This window comes from Mesoplodon densirostris, chromosome 7 (assembly GCF_025265405.1).
Source record: "Mesoplodon densirostris isolate mMesDen1 chromosome 7, mMesDen1 primary haplotype, whole genome shotgun sequence".
Taxonomy (NCBI): Eukaryota; Metazoa; Chordata; class Mammalia; order Artiodactyla; family Ziphiidae; genus Mesoplodon; species Mesoplodon densirostris.
The window spans coordinates 58,114,409-58,140,843 of NC_082667.1; the positions used below are offsets into that span (position 1 = coordinate 58,114,409).

The 26,435-nt window shown below is 39.9% G+C and overlaps 1 protein-coding gene across 1 annotated transcript; it reads right to left on the bottom strand.

Annotated features, from left to right (window-relative positions):
• Window positions 1-1,646: 1,646 nt before the first annotated feature.
• SPCS2 (signal peptidase complex subunit 2) lies at window positions 1,647-26,253 on the bottom strand. The gene is made up of 5 exons (XM_060104297.1): window positions 26,107-26,253; window positions 13,921-14,004; window positions 13,160-13,320; window positions 8,491-8,625; window positions 1,647-2,431 (listed from the first exon to the last, which is right to left on the bottom strand). The coding sequence occupies exons 1-5, from the start codon at window positions 26,218-26,220 to the stop codon at window positions 2,245-2,247; spliced, it is 681 nt and encodes a 226-aa protein (XP_059960280.1). The 5' UTR covers window positions 26,221-26,253; the 3' UTR covers window positions 1,647-2,244.
• Window positions 26,254-26,435: the final 182 nt, after the last annotated feature.

Genomic DNA, 26,435 nt, shown 5'->3' on the forward strand with positions numbered 1-26,435 from the left:
AAATGTTTTATATGTAGGCATTTCTAGGGGGTAAGAGCCTTCATAAATCCCAAGGTATACATAATCTAAAACCTCTTTGACAGGTTCAGACACTTAGTGCTAGAGAAGAAATGAGATTTGCCCAAGGTCACAAATTAGAGTAAAGCTGAAAACTCAGGTCTCTGTCTCTCACTTGAGGACCTCTTCTATTCCCCCTCTTCTATTGAATCCTTCCTTAGGATAGTGAAAAACTAGAAGAAAAACACATCAATTAATATGGAAATAGTTAAATTAAAACCATTAGTACTATGGAATGCAGCTATTAAAAATGCATTTGAGGGCTTCCCTGGTGGCACAGTGGTTGAGAGTCCGCCTGCCGATGCAGGGGACATGGGTTCGTGCCCCAGTCCGAGAAGATCCCACACGCTGCGGAGCAGCTGGGCCTGTGAGCCATGGCCGCTGGGCCTGTGCATCCAGAGCCTGTGCTCTGCAACGGGAGAGGCCACAACAGTGAGAGGCCCGCGTACCGCAAAAAAAAAAAAAAAAATGCATTTGACTTATGTATACTGACAGGGAACGTACCTAAGAAATATTAAGTTAAAAAAAACAGAACATATTTCAACGTAATTCAATTTTTGTAAAAAAAAATATAAAATACATGTTTATATATGTAAAGAAAACGATATAACTGATGTGAAAGAATTCCAAGGAGTCATCATGGAGAGGGTTATTCCGTCTATATCCATGAGCTTTGGGACCCCTGTGTCTAACAGTACTTTCTTCACTGTAAGAATATGATTATCTGATTATACTTTCAAAAGCTTCAAGTAGCTGACAGAATAGAATTTTCACCTGGGGGCGGGGGGGAGGGGGAGAGGAAACTAGAAGCTCAAAGAATTACACGGCCTACCCAAGGTATATGGAAACAGAGTATAGAATCCAAGGCTTCAACTCCCTGTCTAGTGATGTTCTACAGTTCCCTACTGCATGGTGCTAAATAGGGCAACATTCCCAAGTCAAAGAGGAAAATGTGATAACTGGGATTTCTTATAAGCTGATTATAGTTTTAGGTACCAGGCTCAGCTGGAATTGTATTTATGTAAGACTAGAGGGACAATATTCCTATAGGTCACAGGATCTGGGCAACTGCCCAGTTCTTCTCTGACCATAGTGGGAAAATACTAGAAACGGTGCTGCTCACAACTCTGGAGCCAGACACAACAGGTTCAAATCCCAGCTCTAATGTTAGCCATGTGACAAATTATTCAATTTTTGTGCCTCTGTTTCCTCATCTATAAAATGGAGATAATATCAGTACCTACTTTCTTGGGACAGTTGTGAGCACTAGCGAGTTAATGCATGTAAAGTACCTGGAACACTACCTGGCACAAAGTAAGTACTGAGTGTCACTACTGTTATCACTGGAAAGCTAGCAGTTCTTCACCTACAGGTTCTCAAGGGCCTCTGACCAGTGAAACAGCCTAGAAACAAAAACAACCTATAGCAGTAAGACTGCTAACATGTGCTGCTCTGTTCCTTCCATCAAGACTATGACTCCATTTTTTCACATCTTCTTTCCTTTTATTGAAAAAAATTTTAGAAAATGGCAGTTGATAAAGGGCACAAACAAATCAACAGGGATACACTAGTGGAAAACATAGACAAAATAAAACTAAAAATGCCATTGGCTTCTTTAATTGGTTAAGAGCACAAAATGTAACAGGCAGAAAGTCTCTTTTAAACAAATTAAAAAGCTGTGGGTTTTTTTTCCCCAATTCTCCCCAAGTCAGATATATACACACCCACAAAAATGGTGTGTGAAGGAAAACTGTCATACACAAGAAGTTGTATTCTGAATTAAGGGAAACGGCTGTTGAAGTGGGAATTAACACAATAAAGTCAGCAACAGGTTAACAATTTAAAAAACTGAGCCTTCAAATGCTGCATGGCACAAAGCTATACTATATAAAGTACTGCTAGGTATGAAGGAGGAAGTCTGTACGGTTTTTAGCAAAAATGCTTTTCCAGAAAAGCAAATCAAAACAATGCAATCAGCAGACCAAAGAGGCTACAGCTAGATATCAGAGCTACAACTTCTCATATCTGAGCTAGAAAATTCTATTTATACAGAATGAACTAAAATTTCAAGACAAAACAGACATTTTTTACATTTCTTACTTTATCCATATTAAGTTCTCTGTTTCTTTCTCCCTCACCCCTCAATTCAGCATAATCCAGCCAAAAGATGGCTGCTTTTAGAAGTGGCTATTTTATTTTTCTTTCTGTGGCAAGACTGTCATGAAGCCTGGATATCTCAGGCTCATATGCATCCATGACCAGGGTCCCACTGTGGTCAAAAAACTTAGCAATGGATTTGGTGAACTCGGCTTCCCGTTGCTGCTTTGTTCTTCCACTGATGAAGGTCAGCTTCAGAGTGTATTTGTCATCAAACCTAAGCAAAGATAACAAATCAAAAACCAAACACAGACATTCAGCCAGTAACAACAGAGCACCAAGTGTTTTTGAAAAATAGGGCTGAGCTGGCTACCAGTGATATAGGGAACATACAGCATTATCCTTTCCAGAAAAAAAAAAAATTCCAGGGCACCTTCAGGATAGAAGTTCTGGTTCATAGGCGTTGCCATGTCTTCCCTGATTTAATTACTGTGTGCCTCCTTTACCTTGTCATAGATTGTTAAACCACACAGACCATCTTCTCTCACTGCTGGCCTTTGCTTCGTTGTTATGCTAGAAGAGTATTCCTAGTAGACACTTTTCTCCAGTCTCACCTGATTAGTGAGACTAATTTGTCTATAACAAACGTTCCCATTTGTTAAGTTCATACTTGGGCATGAACTTTTCTGGGAAAACCTTCCCAAACTGGGTTAGATGTCTTGCCTTTGTCATCCATGCACCGTCAATTAATAGTCAACCCAAATACTCAGTGCCTATCATCTGCTAGGTCTAATGACAGGCTCCTACGCTGTCAGTGAAATTACCTATTGAAATGATAATTACGTATTTTTGTTCTTCACTAGTCTCAGGGATTTTATTTTTTTAATTTTCACTTATCACTTGTGAAATTTATTTTTCTAATTTTTTGGCTGCACCATGCAGCATGCAAGATCTTCCCTGACCAGGGGGGATCGAACCTGTACCCCCTACATCGGGAACACGGAGTCTTAACCACTGGGCCACCAGGGAAGTCCCTGTCTCAGGGATTCTTGAGGGCAAGGATTTTGTCTTATTTTCTATTCTTAGCTTGGAGTTTGTTGGGCAATCAAATTTTTATTGATAAATGAAGAACCCCTGTTTTCACAAATGTTCCCCAATTCCAGGCTGCTCAGTCCTTGTTCCCTGTAATCAATCTAGCTCCAGGTTCTACCCTGATCCCAGGCCAGGGATATATTTTACTACATGAACTCCAGAGATCCCTTAGCTACACCTTAAGGTATCTTGAAGGCTTTTACTACCTCTACTCATTCAAGAGGGTTTATAACATCAACCCCTGGCAGGCTGACATTTCTCCCCGCAACTCCACCTGTTTCTGTCTCCATTTAATTAGGGCATATTTGGTGGACTGTCAGGCTGGTATTATCTTTAGAGCAAGCAGAGGCTTGAGCCTCTGCTTTTTTCTGCATATTTAAAACAGGAAAAGCACCACCTATTTTTCAGGATCACTGTTATGGTTATAACAGTGCCAATCATTAACCAGTGCTCAAAAAAATCATAGCTCAATAAATTGTTGTCTAGCCAGTTACTTCCAACCTAGATAGCTAGGGGTAAAGGTCCTTGAATATTTTCAACACCTCAAAAAATTTTCTCAAGCTCTGATCAACTGCTGCTAACTGATATCACAGTAATTTTTGGACTTCTGAGACCAGTTCCATGGCTCTGATGGCAGGACACGATCTAATGCATTTTTAAAAAGTTACTCATTAATTCAACATTTATTCAGGACCAACCATATATGTCAGGCAGTTTTGGATGCTAAGGATATACATCAGTGAACACAACAGACAAATCTGTCTTTTGAGACTTTTATTTTGCTGTGTGAGGGAAAAATAAAATAAAAATTATGATATTCTTTTAAATATGGAAAGTCTTCACTAAGCAGATGTTTGAGGAGAGCCTAAAGAGGTAAGAGAACAAGCTCTCTGGAAAAAGAATATTCCAGGCAGAGGACACAGTAAATGCAAAGGCCCTGAGGCAAGCACGTGCCCAGAACGTCTGAAGAACAGAAAGGAGGCCAATGCAAACAGAATGGAGAGGGAGAGGATAAAAGCCACAGGAGATGCGGAGTGTGTGTCCATGGGTGTGGGGCTGCAGAGAATAGATAAGCATGGACTTCTAAGCTATGCTTAGGATTTCAGTCTTTCTCTATGTGAGAGGATTTTGCGCTGAGGATTGAGCTGATCTGCCTGATCCTTTTAAAAGGATCATTCTGCCCACTGTACTGGAAAGAGACTGTGGGCAGGGAGAGCAGCTGCAGAGGTCCATTAGGACATTATTACAGTAACCTAATTGAGAGATGATGGCCACAGTGGAGATAGTAAGTGGTTAGAATGAATATAATTAGAAGGTAGAGCTGACAGAATTTGCTGACAACCTATTCAAAGGATTGAGATAAAGGAGTCAAAATTATTCCAGAGTTCTGGCCTGAGTAACTAGAAGAATGGAGCTGCCATCTATTTAGATGGGGAAAAGCAGGTTTAGGTAAGGGATAGCAGAGTTAGGTTTTGGATATGTTAATTTTGAGATGCTTATGAGGATCCAATGTCAAACAGAGAGCTGGGACATAGCTGGAGTTCGGAGAAGGTCTAGGATGAAAATACAGATTTAGAGATCTTCATCATTATAGATGGTATTTAAAGTCCTGAAAGTCTGGATAAGATTACACATAGTAAGTGAATATAGATAGAGAAGAAATGCTAGGAACGAGCACTAGTGGCATTTCAAATTCAGAGACAGGGGATAATGAAGAATCACAGAGGACTCTAAGGAACAGAGACACTAAGGTAAGAAGAAAATTAGAAGATTACGGTATCCTACAAGCCTAGTTTAAAACAAAATTTTTTTAACAAGGAGGGAGTGATCCACTGTTCAAATGCTGCTGACAGGTCAAATACGATGAGGAAAGAGAAGTGAAGATAAGCAAATCCAAGAGATGATGGGAGAAGAAAAAAGGGGAGCAGAGAAATGAGAAGACCATGTGAGGAGAATATGTGAAAAGAAAAACAACTTTTTCAGGTGGGAGAAATTACAACATATTTGTATGCCAGAAAGAATAACCAAGCAGAGAGGGAAACATCAAGTAAATGCGAAGGGATAGAATCTAGTGGACAAATGGAGAGGAGGCTTCAGATAGGAACTGAGAAAGAAGGTAGAGTATGATGAGCACTGTGAGTGGATAATGATGGGAGAATTCTGATTGCTGCTATCTTCCCAGAAACAAAAGAAGCTGAGAGTGAAATGGGGGAGGAGGGCAAGAGGTTTGAGGATAGAGAAGAAGGTATGAAAGATCCTCTAGGACAGTGAGAGAGTAACTGCACTACAGAAATGCCACGGAATCTAAGCTAAGTAAGGAGGAAGTGAGACAATGAAGAGAAGAGGACCAGGGAAAAGGTGGTAGGCTCAATGGATTATGGATGCCACTGGGGCTGAAGAACTGTTGGGACAAGAGAACAAGAAGGAGATAAACTAGAAAAATATAAAGCAATGGTCAAAGAGTGCGATACTTAAAAATGAAATTATTGAAGATAATTAGTTATCAGTAATAGCAAGATCTAGGGTATGTCCAGGGAAATAAGTATTTAAGACATGGCAGAAAACAAGATAATCAGAGGAGAGGAAGTAAAACTAAGAGGCCAGAGTACTGGAATAATCATCTACTTGGATACTGAAATCATCAATCAAGCCTTCTGAAAGGAGCTATGTTAAAGAGAGTGCCAATGAACCAGGAGCCATCTCTAAGGAAAGAGGAGTGAGCCTGTATTTCACTACAACAAGAAGGAACAGAGGTGGCATACTTCCTTTCCACAGGCACCAACAATGTGGCAGTTGGTAAAAGTCAGCAGTGAATGTGAAAAAAATCAGAACCCTCATATACTGCTAGTAAAATTGTAAAATGGTGCAGTTGTTTTGGAAAACAATCTGGCAGTTTCTCAAGCAATTAAAAAGTTACCATATGATCCAGCAATTCCTCTCCTAGGTATATTATATGAGAACTTGTCCACACAAAAACTTGTACATGAATGTTCACAGCAGCATTATTCTTAAAGGCCAAAAGGTGGAAATGACTCAAAGGTCCCTCAACTAATAAACAGATAAACAAAATGTGGTATATCCATGCAGTGGAATATTATTTGGCATAAAAAGGAATGAAATATTGATAACATGGCTGAACCTTGAAAACATTATGCTAAGTGAAAGAAGCCAGTTACAAAAGATCACATATTACACGTGATTCCATTCATATGAAATAAACGGAGCAGGGAAATGTACAGAGTAGACTAGTGGTTACTTCAGGTTGGGCGAATGAGGGGATAGGGAGATGATTGTTAAAGGGTACAGAGTTTCTTTTGGAGAGGATAAAAATGCTCTAAAGTTGACTGTGGGGGACTTCCCTAATGGCGCACTGGTTAAGAATCCGCCTGTCAATGCAGGGGACACAGGTTTGAGCCCTGGTCCGGGAAGATCCTACGTGCTGCAGAGCAACTAAGCCTGGGTGCCACAACTACTGAGCCTGTGCTCTAGAGCCCGCAAGCCACAACTACTCAGCCTGCGAGCCACAACTACTGAGCCCACTTGCCTAGAGCCCGTGCTCTGCAACAAGAGAAGCCACCTCAGTGAGAAGCCTGCGCACCGCAATGTAGGGTAGCCCCGGCTCTCTGCAACTAGAAAAAGCCTGTGCACAGCAACGAAGACCCAACGCAGCCAAAATTTAAATAAATAAACAAATAAATAAATAAATAAAAGTTGACTGTGGTGATGGTTGTAAACATCTTTAGAAACACTAGAAACCACTGAACTACTTTAAATAGGTGAACTGTGATATGGGAACTATATTTCCATAAAGCTGTTTAAAAAATACTTAAGTCAGAATGTAAATAATGAAATCAAGATGTTGCTAGGGTCTAGAATTCTGAAACTCTGCTTTAGGGGCCTGGCACAGGGTTCAGATTTATGACAGCTGAGACGAAAATGGCAGCTATGAGTCCTGCCAGGAGATAAGAACTCAGGTGCAACATCAGAATGAAGGTCTGCTCCTCCTTACAGATACCTCCAAAAGCTGGTAATGAGAGGCTGTTTGGTGTTGATGCTATATTTACCTTCATATATGTGAGTAACTGTACTTAAAACTTGAGAGCCTACTATGTGCTAGGAACTATACCATGTGTTTTTAGGATAGTGACTGAAAGCATGAGTTCAGATGTGGGCTAAATTCACTTTTGGGCTCTATAACCCTGGAATAATTCATTAAACCCTTTGGACCTGGGTTCTTATCTTTAAAATGGGTTGTTCTAAGGTTTAAATGAGACAGTACAGTTGGCACAATACCTACTATATAGTAAATGCTCAACAGATGCCATCTCTCATAATGCTTGGTATACAGTTGACCCTTGAACACTATGGGGGCGGGGGGAGGGTGTTAGAGGGTATTAGGGGTGCTGATGCTCTGCGCAGTTGAATATCCATGTGTATGTAATTCATAGTCACTCCTCCATATAGGTGGTTCCTCTGTATCCACAGTTCTGAATCTGCAGATTCAACCCACCATGGATTATGCAGTACTTCAGTATTTACTATTGGAAAAAAAAAGCCCATGTATAAGTGGACCCACACAGTTCAAACCCCTGTTGTTCAAGAGCCAACTATATATACCAGTTGGCATCCTCACAAAAACTGTACAAGTCATTTTTTACTCTATTAAAGCTCAAATAGTTTACCTGATATACCAAAAGTCACACAGCTAGAAAGAGACAAGCTGGAATTTGAACCCAGTTCTAGATACCTAGAAAAACCTGAGGTGTCAGCTGCACAAAGTTACACCCATTGCTGACTGAATTGTGCTTCTCTGAGTTGCCCAGTGCATTGTTTCAGAGATTCCTGATTCCACAGACTGCAGTCAGGATCACAGAAGACATAGAAGCAAATGGGGTTCTTCAAAGACAACTGACTTCATACCTTTGGCCTTTACAGTTATATATATAGTTTATAGTTCTGCTCTCTAATTGACTCAGTTTATTGGCCACAAGGAAAAAGAAAATCACTCTTTATTCTTCCACCAACGTACTTTCTCCCACAATTTATCCTCAAGAGCACTTCTGTGATAATGGAATCTCAGAAGTGCAATACCAAGGAAAACCTTCTAGTTCACAATCCTTTCTTCATTTTATATGACTAGCACTATGATCTGCAGAGAGTAGGCATACAATAGTCTGTTGATAATGACTAACACCCAGAGAAAACCCAACATCAGGATTTAAGAATCTGCGAGGATAGTCATACCTTTTGAGACTGGACGACAGCTGCCAAATATCATCAGGATCCATCCCTGTGGGATCTTTCCTGTGGGCCACGAGAAAGATGCTCTTCTCCTTATATGAGGTATAAATGGTCAGGATCCCCATCATCACAAAATAGGTTCAGATAAAGTTAAGGGGAAAATACACAAACATACACACAAAAGAGAAATAACACAAACTGACAAGCAAGGGCTACAAAAACTTTCATGATAGTCCTAAAGAAGACAGTTTTGTCTTGCTGTAAAAACACTGAAAATTTAACTATTTCATTTTCATCCTTATGTTTATCCAAGAGAAGCAAGGCTCTCTATGGTTAGTTCTGCAAAGAACATCTCAAAAAACAAGAAAGGAAAAAGGTACAGGGCATAAATCGGCTCTCATCTTTTCTGTTCAAGGCCAACATATATAAAGAGATCCTCTATTACCTAGTTTGTCAAGACTTGTGCTTATTTCTCCATACAATACAAAACTAATAATCACAGTGGACTTGACCACATTCAACCAATTTCAAGGGTCATTAAAAGAGGAAAACTGACTTCAAATTAGTTTACTATAAGAGTCTCATGCTCTACCAAATGAGCTAGCTGGGCGACCACCACAATTTAGTTTACTATAAGGACAATTACTTCCTCCATACATGTAGGCTTATTATTATACTCAGTTTTTGACAGTATTAACTATCATACTTGAGTGCCTGTGTGCCAGAAACTGGCATAAGAGCTTTGTGTACATGTGTCATTTAAATTTTATGAAAGGGACAGGCAGGAAAGTATAGTACAAAGTGTATGAGCTTTGGAGTAAAGTGGTCCTTGATTTGAACTCTGGCTTTTAACCAATGTAACCTTGACAAATTACTCCTTATCCCAAGGCTTAATACTGTCACCTCTAAAATGGGGATAAAACTGACTTTCTAGAATTGTCATGAGATTTACTGATGGTATATACATTTTTAGTGTACACCACACAGAAGACATTTATAATGGTACTATTATTACATATAAAAACGACATGATTATAAAAATGGCAAGATCGTGTTTTGTTTTAAACAAATATAATCAAACAAATGAAATTCCGTCAAGGCCGTTCTCTTGGGAGGCCATATAATTATAATAAGGTTGCTGTCATTGTTCAAACATCTTTGGAACTCTTTTGAGAACTGTCTCTAGAACCTATGGCATATTCTTTTGAACTGACTTAATGGTGAAAAAGTTCATACTGGTATGATTTATCTGATACTGTAAGCAGTCAAGGTGCAAATTCTGTGACTATAATCTGAGATCAATTTGGATAATACCACTTTTGATCAGGACCTGCTTTATTCAATGGCTTTCTAAATGCCTCTGAAGAAAAATCCCCAAAGTGGAATTTTTAGAAATATTTCAGGTGGTTGTAAGATTGTTATGAAAAGCAAACTGCCTACCAAAATGATCTGTTTTCAACAACTAGTACCTATCAGTACACAGCAGACATGCAATAGCACGAGGTGGCTATTTAGAATGAGGTAGTCCTATATATACTAATATGGAAAGACATTCAGTATATTTTTTAAGTTAAAAAGAAAAGTTCAGTATGTATAGATTGACTTGGGGAGGAGGGAGTGGGGACCACAAGAAAACTATCAACATATTTAACTTTATATTCTAAATATAGTATAAAATCTCTCACTTGAACTTTATAATAATTCTGAGTGTGTATTACTCATATTTATAAGCAGCATTCAAACAGTCTCCAAAAAGTAATTATCACAAAAACAACTTGAAATTTCAAACCCAGGTTCTCTAGCTGTTACACAAGCCACACCTATACCTCATGCTCAGTAACTCCCAGTCTAGCCCCTCAGCTTCAAGGAAACCTGACACAGATCTGAACCTCCAAAATCTGATCCTTTCCTAAAACAGGTATACCTTGGAGACATTGCGGGTTTGGTTCCAGACCACCACAATAAAGGAGTGTCAAAATAAACTGAATCACACAAATTTTGTTTCCCAAGGCATATGAAAGTTATGTTTACATACACTGTAGTCTATTAAGTGTGTAGTAGCATTATGTCTACAAAAAACAATGTACACACCTTAATTAAAAAAGACATTATTGCTAAAAAATGCTAACCGTCATCTGAGCCTTCAGCGAGTAGTAATCTTCTTGCTGGTGGAGGGTCCTGCCTCAATGTTCAGATGGCTGCTGACTGAGCACGGTGGTGGTTGCTGAGCACTGGGGTGGCCGTGGCAGTTTCTTAAAATAAGACAATGAAGTTTGCTGCATTCATTGACTCTGCCTCTCATGAACAACTCCTCTGTAGCATGCAGTGCTATTTCATAGCACTTCACCCGCAGAACTTCTTTCAAAATTAGAATCAATCTTCTCTCAAACCCTGCTGCTTTATCAACTAAGTTAATGTAATATTCTTAATCTTTTGTTGTCATTTCAGAAATCTTCACATCTTCACCAGAAGTAGATTCCAGCTCAAGAAACTACTTTCTTTACTCATCCACAAGAAGCAGCTCCTCATCTGTCAAAGTTTGATCATGAGATTGCAGCAATTCAGTCACACCTTCAGGCTCCACTTCCAATTCCAATTCTCTTGCTGTTTCCACAACTGCAGTGTCTTCTTCCACTGAAGTAATGAACCCCTCAAAGTCATCCATGAGGGATGGAATCAACTTCTTCCAAACTCCTGTTAACGTCTGATATTTTGTCTGTTTCCCATAAGTCACAAGCATTCTTAATGGCATCTAGAATTGTGAATCCTTTCCAGAAGGTTTCAATTTACTTTGCCCAGATCCATCAGAGGAATCACTATTTATGGCAGCTACAGCATTACAAAATGTATTTCTTAAATAATAAAACCTGAAGTTGAAATTACTCCTTGATCCATGGGCTGCAAAATGGATGTCATGTAGCAGGCATGAAAACAACATTAATCTTGGTGTACATCTCCATCAGAGCTCTTGGATGACCAATTGCATTGTCAATGAGTAGTAATATCTTGAAAGGAATCTTTTTTTCTGAGTAGTAGATCTCAGCAGTGGACTTAAAAATATTCAGTAAACTATGTTGTAAGCAGATGTGCTGTCATCCAGGTGTGCTGTCGCCCAGACTTTGTTGTTCCATTTATAGAGCACAGGCAGAGAAGATACGACATAATTCTTAAGGGCCCTAGGATTTTCAGAATAGTAAATGAGCAAGGACTTCAATTTAAAGTCACCAGCTGCATTAGCCTCTAACAAGTGAGTCAGCCTGTCCTTTGAAGCTTCTCTCTAGCTATGAAAGTCCTAGATGGCACCTTCTTTCAATATAAGGCTGTTTCACCTACATTGAAAATCTGTTGTTTAGTATATATAGGCACCTTCATTAATTATCTTAGTTAGATCTTCTGGATAACTTGCTGCAGCTTCTACATCAGCACTTGCTGTTTCACCTTGTACTTCTATGTTATGGAGATGGCTACTTCCCTTAAACCTCATGAGCCACCCCATGTTAGCTTCAAACTTTTCTTCTGCAGCTTCCTCACCTCTCTCACCCTTCTTGGTATTGAAGAGAGATAGCACCTTATTCTGGACTAGGCTTTGGCTTAAGGGAATCTTGTAGCTGGCTTGATCTTCTATTCAGACCACTAAAACTTTCTCCATATCAGGATTAAGGCTGTTTCATTTTCTTATCATTCATGTGTTCACTGGAGTAGCACTTTCAATTTCCTTCAAGAACTTTTGCTTTGCATTCACAACTTGGGTAACTGGCACAAGAGTCCTAGCTTTTGGCCTATATTGGCTTTCAACACACCTTCCTCACTAAGCTTAATCATTTCTAAGCTTTTGGTTTAAAGTGAGAGACATGTAACTCTTCCTTTCACTTAAACTCTTAGAAGCCACTGAAGGGTTATTAACTGGCCTAATTTCAATACTGCTGTGTCTCAGGGAATAGGGAAGGCCCAGAGGAGGGAGAGATGGAGAGATGACTGGTCTGGAGCAGTCAGAACACACACAACATTTATCAATTAAAATGTTAGCTGTCTTACATGGGTGTGGTTTGTGGTGCCTCAAAAAACAATTACAATAGTAAAATCAATGATCACTGATCACAGATCACCATAACAAATATAATGATCATGAAAAAGTTTGAAACATTGTGAGAATTACCAAAATGTGACAGAGATACAAAATGAGCAAATGCTGTTGGAAAAATGACGCCAACAGACTTGCTCAACACACAGGGTTGCCACAAACCTTCAATTTGTAAAAAAAATAATGCACTATCTATGAAGCACAATAAAGCAAAGTGCAATAAAGTGAGGTATACCTATACCCTGGCATGAGTGGCTTGAAGCAACCTGGTCTAATGGGTTAAGTTCTAGGCTAGAAATGAGAAGAGCTGGGTCTCACTATTCCTATGTGTTTTCCTATTAGGTGCTCACACTTGGATTATAACCTCTACATTAATAACTAAACAGAATTAAAGATAAAATAACTGTATTGAATCTAAAATATCAATGATAATTATGACATAAATTTACAGATGCTCACATTTCATAATGTTAAATAGTAACATGAGCAGGCCCCAAGATGAAAGTTTGTTTTTTGTAAGGAGCAGAGAAGAGTATCAGTAGAGATTTTAACAAACTGTCAGTAGAAAACAAACCTGAGCTTAAAGGATATGATATAACGCACAAAGCCAAAACAGGTTTGGACTCTGGAAAGGGGTGCATATAATCCCAAATCAAAGCGACTATGGCGAAGAAACAGGAGATGGTACAGATGGTGAGGCGACCGTCAATTAGACCAAAATTCTCCACATATTTGTACTTTTCCAGAAGTACCTAGTGAGAAGAAGAAGTAAGCAAGCTAATAGGAATACCTCCCTCTTTGTATCTGCTTTTATTCTTAATTTCAATGATGAAAGTTATGTTAATCATATAAATGACCAAGTTGCTATCTCCAATCAGAATTTTGACACTCCAAACAAAAAAAAGATTCAACCTGTTTACAAAGATCCCAGAGAAAAAGTTCATCAACTTCTCATACATTTTTTCTTTTCTAATCCTCATCTCCCTAGAATGAAGCTAAACTTTTCTTTTCCCTTTTAAAATACAGAGATGACCCATCATGGCTGAATGTCCTATATTCCCTCAACGCTCTTGCCTCTTGGCTAATTAACCTCAAAAATGATAGATTACCAGCTTTCTGGAATTCAAAAATTAGAGATTCTGAAGAGAAATCTGAGGTAACTAACGATTATATTTTAACACCTGTTCCCCTATATACACTGTAAGGATTTTAGAAAATGCTTTCTGGATCAATTCCTAACACTGAAAACTAAAGTCATTCTAAGTCATAGAAGGAAAAAACCCTGCAAGAGATGTGCCATCAGCTGTATACATACTAACAGACTCCCCGCTCCCCACCCCCAAAGAAAGTACCTTTTTGGCAGAATCATCCAAAGAGTTTTTCACAGCTGATCCATCCCATTTGTCAATTTTTACAGGCTTATCATCAATCTTCCACTGAAAAACAAACAGATAAGTTGTGCGTTAAGAGATATGGCATCTTACTAAAAGTAAAATGAACTACTTCCTTAAGAGCATTCTCAAGTATATATAACATTTATTCTCTCTTCTGATGTTGGACAGCTAAAAGACAAAACACTTGAAAATGAAGTTGAAGGAGACAAGGTCACTAGAATCAGGTGGTACTCGTATGATGTTGCCAGTCTCCATGCTAGAAAGTCAAATGTACAAGGCCAAAACCAGAACACTTACATAGGCTGAAGAGACTATAGTGTGAACTCAAATATCCCATCCCCATTTTACTGTGGGAATAGAAAGGAACTGCACTTGTTCATCCTTTCATTCTGTGACCATAAAACCCAGACAATATACATCCATGAACTTTCGGATGCTAACAAAATGACAAAGGTCTCCTTTAACATATTTTTGTCTGCTAACAACTTTTATATTTTATCAGCATGTCTTAACTGTAGGAAAACAGCAAATCCAGTGTAGTCTGTTGGAAAGAACATTTTGAACTAAGTCCTATCACCAGTTAGGTACATGACTTTGTTCTGACTGAGAACAAGTTCAGAGATGCTGCATACAAGAAATAAAGATGGAACAAACATCCGTAAAACGTGAGAAGATTTTAAAGGAGTGTAGAAATATAATTAATCAAACTTAAGTTTGTGATTCTATATACTATTACACAAAAAAGAAAAACTATTCTGTGAAGTTTGCTGGGGGAAAAAACATGAACTAAAACAGTCATACCTCAAGTGATTAAAACTCAATCAAGGCCTTTACCCTCTGTGTCTCATAAAAACAAGAATTTTCTTTGAGAAAATTACTAGTGGAAGCATGTTGTAATGATGATTCTCATAGCCTGCCAGCCTACAAATCAAACATGACACTTAATTTTAAAAATACAAATTAAACCAAGAAGAAATTCACAGGCTATCTAGCTAAACAGCTCACTTACACTCAGTTTAGTAAATGCCATTTTGACAATAGCAAGCAAAAGAAAGAACTTGTATAGCCAGAATCCATATCAGAATTTGAATTATTTGTGAATCAGTCATTAAAATTTTTTTGGCTCATTCCAAAAAAAAAAATTATGTTCTCAGAGAAACCCAGCCACCCATCACTACCTGCAGTGCATCACAGAAAAGAAACTTGCCTCTACAATTTAGAGGATAACTTCTTGGAAATATTGGGGGATAAAACACAGAAGAAGCCATTACAACATGTGCTAAAATAGTCTCAGCTCTAACTCCACTGGTACCTAGAAGGATCTTCAGTAAGTGGAACAGGAACATTTCCAGTGAATTACATAAACAAGAAAGTTTCTAATTGATTTCTGAAGAGATAGGAGCATCATCCATTCTGTGTAAATGAAAAACCTTAGCCTATATCAAAGCAAATAGCATCTCTGCTGTAGTACAGAGACACATCTGGAAAAAAGGCAGGAAAATGGACATTTTCCATCATTCTCAAAAACTGCCCATCAACTAAAATGTACGATACTGGTCATGTACTCTCTATTGCTATTCAGGGTATTTTAAAAACTATATTCTTCTCACTCTTCTCTTCCTCAACCCTAAGTGCAAATTACCTTCCTTTTGTAAGGATGTGGTAACTCTGCACACAATTCCTCTTCCCCTCATTCCCTCCTGTGTATTATAGATATGTGTATATTGAGCACAATCAACAATCACAAGTATTGACTTACTTAGTTATTATGTGCACCAACATCATACATATATATATACATGGTTTAAAGAGTTCTGTAAGTTATTAAAAAAAAATAGCAGTCCTGCTTCCCCTCCCCTTAAGACTCTTTCTATTGTCATTTTCCACTCTCCAGAGACAGGCACTAATTTCAACTCCTTTGACTGATTTTTGGGTATCCACACCTCTGGGGGAAAAAAAAAGTTTATATTATTATTTTCAGTTCTCAGCATTAAATCTATTGACTTTTCACCATGAAAGATGAGATTTAACCACTTCATCCCCTGCCACTTTCGCATTTATTTTTCCTGCTCCTCCCTCACCATCTTTTTGATATAGTTATAGTAGATCAATATTGATTTGGTCTTATACCTTAGTTTTTGCTAGACCATTATTTGGAGTTTACAATATGACCATAAATGCTATTCACAGATGAGTCATGTATATTAGGATTACTTTTTCTTTCCTGCATAGCTTTTTGATTTTCTTGGAGCTACTATTGTTTTTGTTGCTGTTTTTAATCATACAACATATTTCTCACCAATATATTCTCAAATTCTCCCTCAATTGTTTAACTCTCCTTTCAATATTTGCAATCATATTCAGCATTCTATGAATTTCATCTTCCTGGAGAAATCTCTCTTGGAGCCTTCTGGACTGCTTCAATCTAGGTGGGATTTCTTTCCAGTCCCGCTGTATTAACTGTTATCCTGGAATCTCCCTTTACTATGACCCGGGGAGTTCCCTTAACCTCCTCTTGGGCTAATCCCACTTTTCTTAGATACCATGCCTTACTCTTTTCTTGGTTTACTATTCCAGCCCCTGTCCATCATCTCCACCCTCCTCCCACCACTCAAATTTGTAAATTGAAATCCTAAACCACAATGTGACAGTATTAGGAGGTGGTGTCTCTGGGAAGTAATTAGGTCATGAGGGTAGAGCCTTCGTGAAAGGGATTAGTGCCCTGATAAAAAGACATGAGAGAACCTGCTTTTACTCTATTTTAACCATGTGAGGATACAAGAAAGTTGTCTGTAACCAGTTAAGAGGGCTGTCACTAGACCCAACTATTCTGGTACCCTGATCTCAGACCTCCCATCCTCCAAAACTGTGAGAAATAAAGTTTGGTCGTTTAAGCTATCTAGTCTATGGTATTTTTGTGAGAGCAGCCCAAACTGACTAGCATCCTCCTTTTACAGATAACACTACGGGTTTAAGAAATTTGCCCAAGGTGAAAGCTAGGAAGTGGTAAAGCTGGGACTAAATCAAGTTTTCATAATTTCAAAACCTGTGCTCTTTCATTTTTCTACACTGCTTCCCACAAAATATAAGGAAAGGAATTATTAGCCATAAAAACAAAAGGACACAGACCCCTGAAGTGACAGCCATATAAAGTATCTTGATTCTTATCTAATAAGTTATAGTTAATAACAAAAAAATCTTAAAAGAGATTTTAATCTTGAATATGTCAACAAAACTTGCAGGATACAAACTATTTGGAATTTTCCATTTTCCTCCATTTAAAACCAACTGCTATTTGACTGAAAATATACTTCAAAAAGTCCTATCTTAAAGAAATTACTTCTCTACCACTATCAACATAAAACACTTTATCAAACCAGCACACTGATGCCAGACCTGGATGACGAACCATACACAAAAATTATGCATTTGATGGCTTTGATAGAACATTATAAAGACTCACTTCAGTTATTCTCCACTGCAAATTTGAATAATAAAAAGATTTTAGTAGCAGTGAAAACAGAAGTAAAGTTATGCTGTGATAAAGACCTCAGTGGATTGCTTCATAAAGTTCCTTAGCTTGACAACTGGGTAGTAAGACTCAAAAGGATTCCTCAATTCACACTGAAGAGATGAAGGATACCAGAAGTGAGCTGTGCCGATGGCAGGACCCTGCTCTGATTTTAAAAGAACTGAGCATGGCTCTAAGAAAAATTAATAAACCTTTTTTCTCTCTTCTTTGGTCTCTCTCAGTTTACAAAGTGGATGTAGGCTGCAAAGGGGGAAGGTAGTAGGAGATGAGGCACACCACAGAGGGAGCATATCCTAGATGGCCTTATTTACTAGGCTAGGGGACTTGGGACCTTATTCTGAAACAAACAGTGGAGAATATTTTAAGCAGGTGAACAACACAATCAGACTTATGTTTTTTTTTTTTTTTCTTTTTGCGGTATGTGGGCCTCTCACTGTTGTGGCCTCTCCCGTTGCGGAGCACAGGCTCCGGATGCGCAGGCCCAGCGGCCATGGCTCACGGGCCCAGCCGCTCCGCGGCATATGGGATCCTTCCAGACCGGGGCACGAACCCGTATCCCCTGCATCGGCAGGCGGACTCTTAACCACTGCGCCACCAGGGAGGCCCCAGACTTATGTTTTTTAAAAAAGTCATTTTTAGTGGCAACCTAGCAGATGGTCTGGAGGGGAGTAACAGTGGAGATAAACACATCAGATGGGGCCTGATTTAGATGCAGGGCCTGAATTAGAGCAGCAGCAAGGGGATGAAAGAGGATTATTTATGAGGTAGAATTGGCAGGACTTAACATCAGACTAGTTACAAGAAACATGAAAGAGAGAAGATAGAGATGACCATTCTACTAGAATTCGGGCTTAGATAACTCTCTGAGCTGTCATATTGTTTTCCAAGAGAAGGAACAGAGGAGGAAAAAGGAGAAACACCCATTTGTATATGATAAGTTTGAGATGTTTAAGCTCTACAGTTACATTGATTTCAGAATTTTCTAAACCAAAATAAGATTATGAAAACTGATGGCAGACTCAGAAGCTGAGATACTATTTGAGTTGGAAATACGTACCCCTACCTCCCATATGCACTCATGTGGCAAAAGATCAGAAAGCAGTAACTTCAAAATAAGGAAAAAATGTTCAATTTGGGGAGCAAACGATGTCTGTCTTGAGAATGCTTACTATCATCTAATTTAGATTCCAATTAAGAAATACCAGGATATCTCAAAGAGAGATATTATAGCTCCTGGCAACATACTTAATCTTCAATTTCCATCTATTTTTTATAAAAATGGGCAAGAAATACTGCAAAGAAAATTACTTGCTTAATAGTGGCTTATTATTGGCTGCAGTTATTACTGGAGTTAAGTTGGAAGTTAGAAATGACCACACAATAATTATGAGCATGAGTATTAGTGGCAACACCAGAGTAACTGGAGGTAAGTAGACTGGCTCTGGCTACTTAAGTCTAACATACCTAACAGATATCAAAGTGGAGATGGCAAGTAAGCATTTAGACATATAAATCTGGGCTCAGAGGAGAGGTCTAGGTTGTAAATATAAATGTGGAAGTCATCAACTTAAAGATGGAATTTAAGCCATGACACTGTTTATCTCCTTGGGATGAGTGTACATGGAGAGGGCCAGGGGCTCGCTGATATTTACAAGTCAGAAGAAAAAATAACAACAATAAAGATAGATAAGTGGAGAAGGAGGAAAACCAGGGCAAGTGGTGTTCTAGAAGCCACATAAAGATAATATTTCAAGAAAGAAGTGATCGATGAGTCAAATACTTAAGGCCAGGTAATAAGAAAAACCACTACTGAGATTTGACGAGACGGAGGTCAGAACAGAGAAGTGGTGCAGGCAACAGCTAAAGAAGGGACTTGGGCCGATAGAGGTTGTTAAAATCTTTGATACCACTGTGTATATAGCGGTAAATAGTTAAAAAAATAATAGTTTGAAGCTTTAAAGTTTACTCCATAAACCCTGTAAAAATAAAAAGAATGTTTTTAAAATTGAGATCTAATTCACATATAAAACTCACCACTTAAAAACGTACGATTCTGGCCTTCCCTGGTGACACAGTGGTTAGGAATCTGCCTGCCAATGCAGGGGACACAGGTTCGAGCCCTGGTCCGGGAAGATCCCACGTGCCACGGAGCAACTAAGCCCATGAACCACAACTACTGAAGCCCACGCGCCTAGAGCCTGTGTTCTGCAACAAGAGAAGCCACCACAATGAGAAGCCTGCGCGCTGCAACAAAGAGTAGCTCCCGCCCACTGCAACTAGAGAAAGCCCGCACAGCAACGAAGACCCAATGCAGCCAAAAATAAATAAATAAAATAAATTAAAATGTACAATTCAGTGGTTTTTATTATACTCACAAGGTTGTGCAATCATCACCATCTAATTCCAGAACATTTTCATCACCCCCAGAAGAGACCCTATTCCCATAAGCAGTCACTCCAATTACTACCACCCCACCCCCAGCCTTGGCAGCCACTCATCTACTTTCTGTTTGCATGGATCTATTCTGGACATTTCATATCTATGGAATCATATAATATGTGGCCTTTTGTGACTGGCTTTTCTCACTTAGTATAACATCTTCAAGGTTCATCCATGTTGTAACGTGTGTATTTCCTTCCTTTTTATGGCCAAATAATGTTCTACTGCATGGATATACCACACTTTTATGGGTTGCTTCCACCCTTTGGCTATTGTGAATAATGCTGCTATGATCATGTGTACAAGTTTTTGTGTAGACATACATTTTCAATTCTCTTGAGTTTATAACTAGGAGTGGGATATGCTGAGTCATATGGTAACTCTTCTTAACTTTCATCATTTTACATTCCATCAGAAATGTAGGAGGGTTCCAATATCTCCACATCTTCACCAATAATGGTTATTTTTCTTATTTTATTATAGCCATACTACTGGTATCTCATCGTGGTTTTGATTTGCATTCTCTAATAACTAATGGTGTTGAGCATCTTTTCATGTGCTTGCTGGCCGTCTGTATATCTTCTATGGAGAGATGTCTATTCACATCCTTTATCCTTTTTTTTGCTTTTTTTAATCAATGTTGGGGAAGCAATGACAGGGTTTTTTTAAAAATTATTTATTTATTTTTGGCTGCACTGGGTCTTCGTCGCTGCACACGGGCTTTCTCTAGTTGCTCTGAATGGATGCTACTCTTTGTTGAGGTGTGTGGGCTTCTAATGGCGGTGGCTTCTCTTGTTGCAGAGCACGGGCTCTAGTAGTGCAGGCTTCAGTAGTTGTGGTGCATGGGCTCAGTAGTCATGGCTCGTGGGCTCTAGAGCGCAGGCTTGGTAGTTGTGGCGCATGGACCTAGTTGCTCTGCGTCATGTGGGATTTTCCCGGAGGGATCGAACCCATGTCCCCTGCGTTGGCAGGCGGACTCTTAAACACGGCGCCACTAGGGAAGTCCGACACCCTTTATTCTTTTAAAAACTGGTTTGTCTTTTTATTATCGAGTTGTAAGGTTCTTTATATAGTTTAGATACTAGACCCTTACCAGATATATGATTTGCAAACATTTTCTCTCATGCTGTGGACTGTCTTTCCACTTTCTTGATAATGTCCTTTGACACGAAAAGGTTTTTAATTTTGATGAAGCCAAAAATAATGAGTTTTGAGATGCTTTTTTTTTTTTTTTTTTTTTGCTGCACGCGGGCCTCTCACTGCTGTGGCCTCTCCCGTTGCGGAGCACAGGCTCCGGACACACAGGCTCCGCGGCCATGGCTCGCGGGCCCAGCCGCTCCGCGGCATGTGGGATCTTCCGGGATCGGGGCACGAACCCGTGTCCCCTGCATCGGCAGGCGGACTCTCAACCACTGCGCCACCATGGAAGCCCTAGTTTTGAGATGCTTTTAAAGTTTAGTTTGCAAAACAGTATTAAAAACCTGCAGCTTGTTTCTTTACACACAAACACACACATCACAGTACTGCCATAAAACTGTTCACCCTCTTTGTCAGAGCTGGGTTAGGGTACAGGCATACTACCCTGTTCGAGTCTGGCAAGCTAAGATCCCATCGAAGAGAGCAAAAGAGTATATATGACCTGTCTAAGGACACACGTTGGTGGGTGACAAAGCCAAGGCTTCAGCCTAGGTCTTCCAACCTCAAAACAGATGCTCTTTCCACTACTACATTAGCTAGCACATGGTCTGCTCCAGTATGAGAGGCAATGTACTAATTAAGGTAAGAGTACTGGATTAAGAGCTGGGAAGCTAGGTTCTGGAATTGTAACTAACCCGCTGTGTGCTCTTGGACAAGTTGCTTGATCTTCCCCTCTCCACCTGTGTCCATGTTTATAAAATGAGGAGGCTGAACACATGAACTTCAAGGTCTCTTCATTGTAAACATTTTTGAGAAATCACTATTGATTAAGCAGAATAGTTAAAAACCAAACAAGAAAAAAACCCCTTAGTTCTCAACCTGGATGTAACTGTTAAAATGTAGAGGAAATAAATAAATAAACAGCTATGTGTGAAAACATGCAGCTGTCCAGGCCCCACCCCCAGAGAATCTGATTCAGGTCTGGGATGCGGTCCAGAAATCTGTATTTTTAACTAAAACCCCAAGAGAGTCTGATGTAGACAGTCTTCATATGTTATAAAAAATATTATCTAAGGAAGCTGAAATCCAGAGTAACAAGCTAGTTAGTGGCAGCTATACATGTTTTGCTGAGTGCTTACTATGTGCCAGAAACCACTTTTTAAGGTAAATACTATTATTATCCCCACTTTACAGATGAGGAAACTGAGATACAAAGAGATTTATTAACTTGCCCAAGAACATATATCTGTTAAGTGGCAGAGCAAGGATTCAAAGCCAGCCAGCCAGCCTGGCTCCAGAACCTATGTTCTCAGCTACTAAGGTATAAAAGGGGTACTTTAAGATCAGGTTGACAGTTCAGCCAGGAGACAGAAATCCACGTATGAAGTTAAAAGGGCCTGGATATAACTTCTAGAAAGCATGGTTTAATACCACATGTCAATTTTAATAGCCAAAACAATTTTAATAGCCAAAAAAACATCCAACCAGGAGACAGAAATCCAACTATGAGGTTAAAAGAATTTGGATATAGTTCTGGAAAGCATGCTTTAATGCCACATGACAATTTTAATAGCAAAAACAAATTAAGCAAACAATTTTTATAGCCTGCTACATAGAACAAAATGCTTTGATGTATTTTGGGAAAAATAACTTACCGCAATGATCTAAGTTATTCTGTGATGGAAGCTGGAAGGTTATATTTGCATACCTATCTTTAAGATCAGGAAACTAAAATTGCTTTGTTCTCAAAGTCAGTTTCATAGAAGCAGAAACTCACATCTGCTTAGGGAAAACTACAAGCATATTTGCATCTCTCTATTACATTTCTTCATGGCAAGTAAAACCAAAGCTGCAAGAAATAAAATAAAAACCCTCCAAAAAATCAAGACAAATCAAATTAAAGAAACTGTAAGGTAACAGCCTCTCATTCCCACAGAGCGAAAGCTTCTCTATTCATTCAACTCCTGCTCCACTGAGAGTAACATCTTTTCCCCATTTTCTCTTCCACAGTACCCTAAGTTTTCAAACAAGCAGAGGCATCATCCTCTAAGGCAGTTTCTGAAGACTGGGGTGTCAGATCTGAAGTTTTTTCTCTGCTAAATTCAATGCTCCAAGTATTTATTCTGTGTTGATCACTATAGAGAACGTCTCGTGGGAAACTGGACAAATTGGTAGAACAATATAAAACAGTATGTCATATTAAGCGACAGCTTAATTCCCATGTGCAATAAACGCCAGGGACTTCAGAGGAAAAACAACTCAATGTAAGGCTGAAATGAAGTTCTCCAAGAAAAAGCACCTAAACAGCTCCCAACTTATTTTCTCTCTCCTCGGCCCCTCACTTCTTAGTTAATTCTGCCAAATGCTCCTTTCTGAGGCCTTTTATCTATCTCTGCTACTCAAGTTAGGGTTCTCCTCACCTTATCATTCTATTTTTGTAGCCCTGTACAAAGAACATTTACCAATATTATGACTTAATATTTACAACAAGCCTACCATATGTATGGGCATCCATAATGTGCACATAAGGAAATTTAAGTTCAGTGATATCATAACTTATCCAAGACCATGTAGTTTTTAACATGCTGCACTAGAACTCAAACTTGTCTTTCTTTTTATATTAAACCCCATATACTAGTATGGTATGAGACCTTATTAGAAGACTTCTAATTTCTACCACTCCGAGCTATTTGAATAACTTTTCTAAAACCACTTTATATATTAGGCTCAAACCTTCAACAGGCTTCCTTCCTACTTCTACTTCAAGCAATCCATGTCCTTCTTCATCTGATTCTACCTATTTGTCATTACAGGTCTCTTAGAGCAGCGCTGCCCAAACTTTTTGGCACCAGGGACCAGTTTCGTGGAAGACAATTCTTCCACAGACTGGCGTGGGTGGACGGGGATGGTTCAGGCAGTAATGCGAGCGATGGGGAGTGACAGATGAAGCCTTGCTCGCTCGCACCCCATTCACCTCCTGCTGTGCTGCCTGGTTCCTAACAGGAACTGGGGGTTGGGGACCCCTGTCTTAGAGAATAGTCAGTCAACTCAGTAACTGAGAAACATCAGGCACCGTGTACCTTTGTTCAAGGACATTCTTAACTGGTATGCCGTCTGTCTCTGTCTCTCTCTCAAAATAAGGTCCCAGTTCCATTCTCAAACATGAGGTCTTTCCCTAGGGCTCTCACCCCCTTATCAATTAGATCTCAGGGATCATTCTCTCACTTTAACTTCTGTAAAAAGTACACATGTGAATACCAAATAGTTTTATGTTTAATATTTTGGGTACCCCATGTCCTATACTCAGCTATACTGAGTACTCTCTGACAGTAGGATTCTTGATTATTTTCCTCTGCCATCACACCTCTGTATTAGATACTATAGGTTACAGAGATCATTAACGTATATCATCTCATTTGATTCTCCCCAAAACCCTAATATTTCAGGTGAAGAAAGGGAAGCTTGGTGAGGTTAACTGACTTGCCAATCTTCATACAGTTTGAAACTAACAGATCTACGTCAAAGCCCAAATCTTATGACCCCCAAACGCAGGTTCTTCCAAAACGCACTGATGCCATACACTTTTCAGTAATCACTGCCTTAGCAGACTGTCCATGCTTAATGTTTGCTGGTGATGATCCAAGTGGAGCAAAGAGTAAGAGCACTCAATGGGACAGAATAAACATAGGCCGTGAGGTGTTCACCCAGCAGGAAGGCAGGATCTGTGTATGAAAATGACCATCAATTCTCAACACTTTCACATACCTTGGAGCGATTTACCATCCCAACTCCCAGAACATGTTCCTATCTCTTAAAAAGGGTTAAGAGTGTGACAACCATGTCATTCAAAACCAATGACACCCAAAAAGAGAAGCAAAAAGATCTGGATCCAAACCCCTCAATATGATCATGTATTCATTTCTTAAGCACCTACCATGTGTTAAGCACAGAGAAGTCTGAAAGCTGTTTTCAATTAAAGTAAACAATCCTGACTATTTACTATGTTAAAGACCCCATGCTTAACATTTCTCTCAAACTGGCTTAGGGCCCTACAATGAGAGAACTGGAAGGAACCTTAGGGTACATTAAGGCTAAGTCCCTCATTTTACAGATGAGGAAACAAAACACAGGGAGAACAAGCACATTTCAAGGTCACACAGCTAATTAGAGGCAGAACCAGTACTAGGACCCAGACCTACACGCAATTGTTTCTCTCAAGATGCTATGCAAAGGGCAAGAAGGGCCAACCCAGGAAAAGAATCTTTCTTTTTTTCTTTTAAGCCCTTGTTGTTAGGACATTAACACAAACAAACAAAACAAAAAACAAACCAAAAAAACACAACTGGATGGGTGGAGGGGGAGAAGAGGTAAGCCTGAGCAGGCAGCAAGCTCATGAATTCAATTCACCTAGGGCACTTGGTGGCAGGCGTATAGCGGGGGAGGGAAGGAAGGGGGAGGGTGAAGAAGGAGAGAGAAAAAAGATAAATCTTAAAGGCTTCCTGTCAGCGCGTAGGGGAAGTCAATACTCGAAGCTCAGTATTCGGGGTATCGAGATAAAACGCCTAGAAACTTCAGGAAGCAAAAGGCCACGAGCACTCTGGAATCTGTAGCAGCACGCAAGTGTGGCGGTCGTGATGGGGAGATTGGAGACTACTGACTTCGAACAGCGGCTTTCATTCAGTCGGGATTCACATTTCCCTGTCGGTGAAATGGACACATTCAACAGTGGCCCCCAGCACCACCAAAGAAAAGCGATGGCCGCACTGAAATGTGAGAATAATCGAATATTCCTAAGAAGCTGTAGTGGCCGGCATTAAGGACCGAACACTTCCGAGAAGTAAATAAGTCCTAAAGAGGAGAGAGCCCGGGTTTGAGGTGTGTAGGGAGCTGGCTACAAGCGCCCGTAGGGTTCCCACGGTGGGCCAGACGAGAACTCCCCCTGGGAAGCCGCAGAAGGGGGGCGAGGATGGGAAAGGGGGCTCGCCGCCTCCCGGGCGTCCCCAGGCCTCGCCTGCCCCCAAGAACCGACTTCTCACCTTGTCCAGCAAGCCGCTGCGGCTACTGCCTGTCCCACAGCTGGAACCACTGCCAGCCCCACTACTGCCTCCGCCACCACCAGTTCTCCCTCCCTGAGTAGCCGCCGCCGCCATCTTGCTTGCTTCTGCGTCTCCCTCCCCTCCTACTTGTCCGAAGCCGATTGGCTGGAGCTGACGGCGTGACGTGCCGCGCGGAGTCCATCGGGATCCGTAGTTGGGGCCGGCTGACGCGAGGTTACCAGCGGAAGTGGCCGCGGTGCCGCGGAACTTGTAGTAACTAGAAGCTCCAGTCATGGGCAGCCGCCGCGTCGTGGTTACTAAGGGGTGGA

Excerpts from the sequence above, each read along its gene's own strand:
- SPCS2 (XM_060104297.1), bottom strand. The coding sequence starts at position 26,220 with ATGGCGGCGGCGGCTACTCAGGGAGGGAGAACTGGTGGTGGCGGAGGC. Across the intron at positions 14,005-26,106 it reads GCAGCGGCTTGCTGGACAAG|TGGAAGATTGATGATAAGCC; the intron begins GTGAGAAGTCGG and ends TTTGTTTTTCAG. Across the intron at positions 13,321-13,920 it reads TGGATGATTCTGCCAAAAAG|GTACTTCTGGAAAAGTACAA; the intron begins GTACTTTCTTTG and ends TCTTCTCACTAG.